General features: G+C 36.8%; 1 protein-coding gene across 1 annotated transcript in view; it reads right to left on the bottom strand.

Annotated features, from left to right (window-relative positions):
* Window positions 1–612: 612 nt before the first annotated feature.
* CTTNBP2 (cortactin binding protein 2) overlaps window positions 613–7,869 on the bottom strand; it is a gene marked incomplete at both ends in the record, with an annotated part of 43,829 nt that continues 36,572 nt past the window's right edge. The window contains 4 exons of the mRNA XM_010292721.1: window positions 613–798; window positions 1,026–1,231; window positions 4,783–4,961; window positions 7,802–7,869. The exon at window positions 7,802–7,869 is cut by the window's right edge and continues 138 nt beyond it. Of these exons, the coding sequence (XP_010291023.1) occupies window positions 613–798; window positions 1,026–1,231; window positions 4,783–4,961; window positions 7,802–7,869 (639 nt within the window). The remainder of the gene's footprint in view (window positions 799–1,025; window positions 1,232–4,782; window positions 4,962–7,801) is intronic.

Here is a 7,869-nt window from a genome sequence, read left to right as displayed (position 1 = left end):
CCTTAATGATTCTGTGATTCTGTGATAATTACTGTAGTGAAGCTATAAAGTATATGTAAAAAACCCCAAAAATTGGGTGTACTGTAAATTAGGTGCAGAACTAAAGAGTACCAATCAAGTAATGAATCTTTCTCTCATCTGGTATTGAGGAAGAGAATGATAGAACATCATTCCATGCAATATGAGGTGGAACCACTGCTCAGTCTTCCACCGTCTGAGCCAAAGCCTACCTCATCATAAGACAACATACCAATCAAGTAATGAAGCTTTCTCTCATCTGGTATTGAGGAAGAGAATGATAGAACATCATTCCATGCAATATGAGGTGGAACCACTGCTCAGTCTTCCACCGTCTGAGCCAAAGCCTACCTCATCATAAGACAACAGGAAGGGCATTAGAACAAACCAAAAAAAAAATTAATTAGGATGCCTCACAGTCACAAAGAACTAGTTTTGGGGAAAAATAGTAAACAATTTTTTACTGGTAAACATAAACATGAGTGTCATTTAATTGGGAATTTTTAATTTATGATGTAAAAAAAAAGTTAGATTCATAATGATGCAGCTTAAACCCTCACACCTTCTTTCAGGATTGAGAATAGAAAGTTTTACCTTCAGTATTTGTCTCCTGCTTACTCCATGACTGGGAGGATGAATGGCCTGACTTTTTGCGAGGACTTGTGCTCACTTTTCTCCAAGAAGCATTCTCACCTCTTTTCTTACTACAATTTTTGTAGCTCGAAACCACAGATAAAGGAAAATTTCCTCCCTTAAAATCTGCTATGTAATTATCTAGCTCTGAAACAAAAGTAAAACAATGTTAAGAAGAATTGACTGTTGCAAATGTTTATTCTTTGATTATCTTATACAACTACTTAGTTTAGTGATTGTGAATGCTTTTAACCACACACCTCCCATCATAACTACAGTTATGTTTTGTGGTGGTTTTAAAAAAGGAATCAAAGAGTTAAAAGACCCGCTTTGGCAACATACAACTACTTGCCTTTCAGACTGGGAACTGTTACCTGTTCTGGGTAGAGGACATCCATGCAAAACAGCTTTATTTAGCAAGATACTGAGGGCAGCTTTAACAACAGCCTGTTGACCTTGGCTAGGATTTTTTCTGGCTGTTGCTTGTCCTGGTACAGATGGTCTTTTCATAGAGGCTCTGGAGAGTATTGCTTCTTGAACTCTGGGAGCTATCACTGCATTCCATAACTTGGACATCCACCTGTAGACACACAAACAATCCCTTAACTTCAGAGACAATGATCAAAACACAAGATTTTATACTTTGGATAACATATCAGATTTTGCATTTTCAGGAAACATGTATTTTGGACTTCCTATTTTACCACATGTCAGAGAGGAACTGATTTTATTTAAGGTAGGGTTTGTGTGTTTCTTTTGTATTAAACTATTTGACCTAACTTTCTTCAGGTTGCTTTAGCAAACTATTTACTGTCTGATGCTTTTCCTCCTTCAGATAAGGACTATAAAACTTACTTTTCAGTTTAAGGCTAAAAGAAAGAATGTCCCAGAAAGATGTGTGTTTGTGTATATACAAAAAAATCCCCTTTCACCTTTGCCAGTGCATGGAGATGTTTCCATGCTTGCAGGTGTTCATTTGCAGCCTATTTGCTGCCAGAGTGGGAAAAAGGAGGTATTCAGTTATGATTGCACCCTTTCCAGTATTCTTCCATTTCCAAACTTGTCCAACTTACAAGACCTTTCTATTCGTACAGCTGCCTTGCTTTCACTCTCCTATTTCTTTGTTTATATGGTGAACTGTGTTTCCAGTATGCTGTGGATTTTCCAGACTGTCTAGTTTAGAGACTGGGTCTGATTACAAAAATTTCATTCAAAGGGACATGGTTCTTCTGGGACTTTTGCTTTTCTAAGAGAGAAATACTATGTTGGTTTAGCACAGAAGTGAAAAATTTGTATTAGGAAATAAATAAATGTTATTTCTTACAGCTTATAGTTCTCAACGGATAAGAGCTAGGAGTTTCAGGCTTAGGACTCAGCTCACATCTACAACAGACACTGAGACAATCTTTTTTAGATCAAATCCAACTCTTTTTTTTTTCCTTATACCCTCTTATGGGATGAAGATGGCAAGATTGAGTGTCAGAGGTTTTATATTAAAGGTCTATAAGAAATGATAGGCTATCATGCTGTGTTTCAGCTTTGCAGAAATCTATTCTGAAAAAGTGAAGGCTAAAATAACTGTTTGACTTAAATGAACCATTTTGTTGGATACGCTGATACACAGAAGCCATCTTATCCAAAAGATTACGACGACATTTTTGGCTTTTTCTTTTTTTTCCTGTTTTTTAAAGTTAGACTGCATGAATCATTTGGTAGATGTATTTTTGGTTAGTTATGAAGCATAAGATTGAGTTTTTATGATAGATAACCGTGCTACAAAGTACTGGTATAAGATTGATAAAAGTTACATTACTTAGAAAAATAATTAGTACAGTTGTTGAAATAAGATGTAAAATGCATACTGGAGAAGTTCCTTGAAGTTTCCTTAGCATAATATTGTAGATACCATTCCGTATAGAATAGAATATTCCTAGTCTGCTTCTGCTAGCTAAGTTAAGCTACAAAAATAAACAATTGCTTTAGTTTTAGTAATAAAGAGCTCTCTCTCTCCATTTCTGCCTATGTAAGCTTTCGACATTTTGCTGGTATAAATGGTCAGAAATTAATGCTGCAAAGGTAAAATTAATTGAGCCCATTCTAATCTAACAGTTAACAACTGATGAGCTGTACAATGCCAGCCTCTCTAAATAAAATTCTAACCTGGTGTGTAAATTCAGTCTTACGTTTGCGCTCAGCTTGATCAAGTCCCCAGTTTTTTGATATAGCTGATACCTGGGAAAGGTATCGTACCTCCCTGCCCCTGAAAAAGAGCTGTAAAGTGAAACTCTTTCCTGTTGGAACATCACCTTTAATTCCCTAGATCAAAAATAAGTAAAAAAAAGTAGCTAAAATGTCCCTTATTTATTCACTGTACTCTCCAAAATACGTGAAGCTACAGGAAACAGGAGACAGCAGGAAAGAATTCGCTGTCATGCCTTCTCTGTCCCTTCCCAGCCGCCTGCTTCCACCATTTGCCTTGTGCTAACACTTAGCCCAGAACAAACCCAGTTTGTAGATAGCTGTCTGCTGTTTTAATGAATTTAACTGACTCAGTGAAGCTTTAACAAATGCAAAAAGCAGCAGAATAGCACAGTGGAGAGGAGGGGCAAGAGGACAGGAGTGGTTAATTAGGTTGAAATAACAGCAACCAGTGAGCTGCTAATTAAAGCTATTTATTGCTAGTTATATGACCACACTGAGCCATCATGCTGCTAAACTAAAAACATCCAGTAAGTGCTCACTGGAGCTGTGCTTTTTAATTGTTTATTAGTGAACAAAAACTACATTCGAATGAGGAGTCAGATGGCATATTGCTACTATAAAACACATTTTGGGATTGTGCTAAAAATAAAGCATTGTGAATCCAGTCAAAGTTATGTTTAGGAGAAATCCAAACTCAGAAATGCATAATGAAGGTATCTAAAGAATAGTTTTTCTGTCCATTACTAATGCCATTGCAATAAATAAATGATTAAGACATTTCAGAGGACATGATTCAAGAGGAAGTTAAGAGACAGATGCATGGTATATTTTATTCTTTTTTTATTTCATAGCACCCATAAAATTTCATGTCAATGCTGCATACACATTTAGACTTTGATAATTACTCTGGATATTAGATAATCTGGCCTTTTAGGGGGAAAAAAAAGAAAATGAACAAGCAAATTGTATCAAGAACTGCAGACAGAACAGAAGATGAGAAAGCCAGTGCACATGCTAACCAGAGGCCGCTGGAAGAAAGGTCAACAGAAACTAGTACAAGAGAGAAAAATCAGAGAGGTCACAGAAGTGGCAATTAAGGAGAATGCTGTGAAGAAGAGTGAGAACAGTAATGTTGCTTCTCCAGAAACCAATGTTATTATTTGAATTCTGAATAAGTTCAAATATTAATTAGTGTCTCATTACCTTTCTAATATAGCCAAGCAACACCTTAGTATGAAATTAATACCTTTTAAAATTCTACAATTATTTCTTGTATCACTCGCTAATATTGCTGTAAAGTTGGAATGTGAGCAGATGCTCACGCAATATGCACTATGCAAGAACGGACAGAATTTTCATCATTCTTGTATTTTATAGGACATCTAATCATGTGTATAGATAAAAAGTATGTATCTGCCTTATTTACTATGCTAATACATCTGTGAAATTTTATGCATGTTTAACAATGATACCAGATATTAAGAAGAGTGAGAAATCACTCCACTTCTCTAGATTTCCCTCATATACAACTTTCCTCAAAAGGAAATTTTACCAACTTTTCAAGCTCAGAATTCTGGAGCCTGATTTCGGTCTGTTCACTAATGAACAGCTTTATTTACAGCGCTATCTTGAAGTGAAGAACAAAACCTTTAAAGGGTTGAGCAGTATTAGCCATTCCAGTACAAGTAATATTTTGTGATCTCTGTTTCAGAAAGTAACTGAAAGATCACAAAAAAGCACTGACTTTCAAATAGTGTTAGACACCCAGTACCCACTTGTGTCCTTCAAAATTGCCTTTCTAGTAATTAAATACCAAACAAAAGTCTTAAAACTTTCAATAATTTCTGCTTGGGAGAACCATAACTGCTACATTTGTAATAAGTATCTAGTTGGCACAGAACGATGTCAAATAGGAAATAGAAATCTTACTTCACTGTCGCTTGGCTATGCCCTGGCACCACGGGACAAGAGAAGAAATGTTTTGGCCCCATAAGTGCTTCAGGCGCTCCTAGACGTGATAAGCAAGAGTTCAGCTGGTGCCAAACAGCAAGAATCCAGTCTATGATCTTACACACGGGATCGCATGGAGGAGGTACTTTGCCTCTGAACTGCAGAGAGAAAAGATGTTTGACATGACGTAAGACCTCTGCTGCAAACACTTTCCTTGAAACTCCAAGAAGGCTGTGGGGTTTTTTCCTGATATATTGCTATTATGAAAATCAGGAACAGTCAAAAACTGGTCAAACTTTGTTACAGAGTATACTGAAGTCCTGCATTAAAACTTATTTCCCCAACTACACTTTAGAAGATATCTCCTTATCAATAAACTGACATGTCTCCACTTTCTTGTGGGAAACGGAGACCCAAATTTGGCAGCAGTGCTTTTTCTAATGGTGTTTAACACCAGGATTGCAAGAAGCACCTGCCATATCCTGTGCATTGTATATGATATAAATAGGGCATATGAAAGAACATACAATCACACAGAACAGGAATGTCTGATCTAGGCATGTTCTCAGTGGATTTCTATACTGATTTTTACTTAGTAGCAATGAAGGAAAGATGCCTTCCTCTAAGACTTGCATTTTCTAGCATGCTTTTAAAGGCAAATTATTTGGTGCCAGAAAAATCTTCTATTTCATCTGACTCCAAATTACAGTCTTCATCATCCTAATCCTAGGATTATCCTCTGGAACAGTCTGAATTAAAAAGAAGCATTAAAAGATGCAGTAGGGATAGTATTTGCCAGCACTGAAGCCAGAGCTTCTTGACAGAGTCTACAGGTGAACAATTTAATGTTAATGTAGAAAAACATTTCAGCTGTTCCCATATATCCTAATAACCCAAAATAAGGAAAAAAGAGCTTTTCATCTGAAAACAAGACTGTTAAGGCACAAGTAAAGATCTCAGAAATGGTCTATTGTTCAAAAAATAAATGTGCTTTTACTTTCCCTTAGATTTTTGTAACAGGTTAATCTTTCTTCTATTTTTAACATTGGACTCCACTATTTTCAGATCCACACCAACTGGCATTTGAGTCTGGAGTCTGCAAATGGCACATGTGTGTAATTAAAAAAAAATACTAGCACACTGGGCATTTTTATTCATCATTTAATTAGGGAAGATAGAGGAAGACACATGGCGCTTTTCTCCAAAGAGCCACCATCTGCATCTATGCTTTAGAGAAAGTAAACTTAATGAGATTACTACCCAAATTTTCTTCAACTTCAGTCAGAGGTAGGAACCCCTTACATTGTTAAACTCTAACCTATGAGACTAAGGATTGCTTTTAAGCCTAAACAAAATAGCCTGAAAATGACATGTTACAAGATGCTGCAAGTTCTGGTAGCATTTTGGCAGAGTAAGTTTGATCCAGCCTTTGTGAACAAGTCAGAGCACCACTGCTTCTGCAGTTGTCTGCGTTGCTGGATTTCCTGGGCTTGTACTCAGCTGAAGGCAGTCCTTCTCTTTGAGCTGGAATGATCTATGATCAAAGTCTTTCTGTCTTTTATAAAGGGGCTTAGACCACTAGGTATTCTCCAGTACAGGCTTCAGAATACAATCTTCCTCCTCAAGAGGATGGAGGAGAATTCTGCTACATACTTTTATTGCACTGTCCTCTGGCCTATACCTCATTCCAGCGCTATAGTGTATCTGCAAGATACCAGCTTCAACCAACCCACCTACTTGCCTACAGACAGTTGCTGCCCTCCCCATCCTTCGCACAAGGATTCTGGAAACGATTCATACCCTCAGCCAGACAACCACTCATAACGGTTCCAGCTTACCATGTCACACAGAAAAAAGTACTTATAAATAACTATGTACCTGAGAAAAGTCATCTAAGAAAAGTAATCTAATAAGAGTTTAATTGATAAATTTCACATGATTTTTTTTACATTCTGTATTCATGTTCTTGCTATTAAAGAATACCTAGGAATGTTTCTAAATTTCCTCATTATTATAACAGAAATGTTCAGTTACCACACGTTTCCTCTTTAGGATCTCTTTGAATCAGTAAGGTTTTATAGATGAGAACGGTGGCACAGGGTACAGGAGATGACATCCCCAAGGATAAACAAGATACATACAGCTGAACAGTTAGAACCGACAGTAGCTCTGCTGTCCTAGACCAGGACTTTTTACTACAGACAGTTTTTTCTATTCCTAGAACAATCTCCCTTTTTAAGCCTGTTCAAGACTCTGCTGCCAAGATTATTTTCCTTTGCAGCTGTTTCGATTAAACTCCCCCCTCCCAACTTCTAACACTGCCTGAGTGTCTGCAATAGCTGCTATCACACTGGAATGGTTTTCTTCCAAATAACTTTCAAAATTCCACAATCCTGCTTTTGCCCACATCTTTCTTTACATATCCCATCCTCCATTTATTTATTCATGTTAAAACAGACTTCCCATCTTTATTCTCTTTTTCACTTTTGTTCCAGCTTCAGCAGACCTATTGGCTCAAAACAACTTCCCTACTGATGTATTTTCACCCCCATTTCCTCTTTGAGTTGAAAATCACAAAAACTCTTCTTGCTGTTTAAAACTTAGACAAAACTTAGAAACAGGACATATAACTATCTTATTTTAGACATGTAGAATAAATTTCTTGAGAAAGAGATTTTACGTTTGCTGAACAGATTCTTACTATAAGGCTCACACAGAAGATGAAAAAAATTGCTGAAGGACGTTTTCATACAGTGGATAAGCAAGTATCCACAGTATCATTATTTGCAGCCAACTTGTGTGTTTATGCTAATGGCCACACACCTTCCTATATGAGGCCAAGCACAACATCTACAGGTACACAGCCTATATCTTTGCAGAAATTAATGCTTTTTTCCTGAAACAACTTAGTTATCTGTTCAGCTTTTGACATTACCATCGTACATATTTTACAGACCTGGTGCTGAACAAAATTGCTGAAGCTGATTTAATTTCTTACCTTGTTTATAACTTTTCTTCTTAAAAACCTTTGAAGCAAGCCACGCATTGGTTCCCCATCCCACCTAA

This window comes from Phaethon lepturus, unplaced genomic scaffold, assembly GCF_000687285.1.
Source record: "Phaethon lepturus isolate BGI_N335 unplaced genomic scaffold, ASM68728v1 scaffold24478, whole genome shotgun sequence".
Classification (NCBI taxonomy): Eukaryota; Metazoa; Chordata; class Aves; order Phaethontiformes; family Phaethontidae; genus Phaethon; species Phaethon lepturus.
The sequence above is the reverse complement of the archived record's forward strand: the minus strand, read 5'-3'. Positions and strand labels throughout refer to the sequence as shown.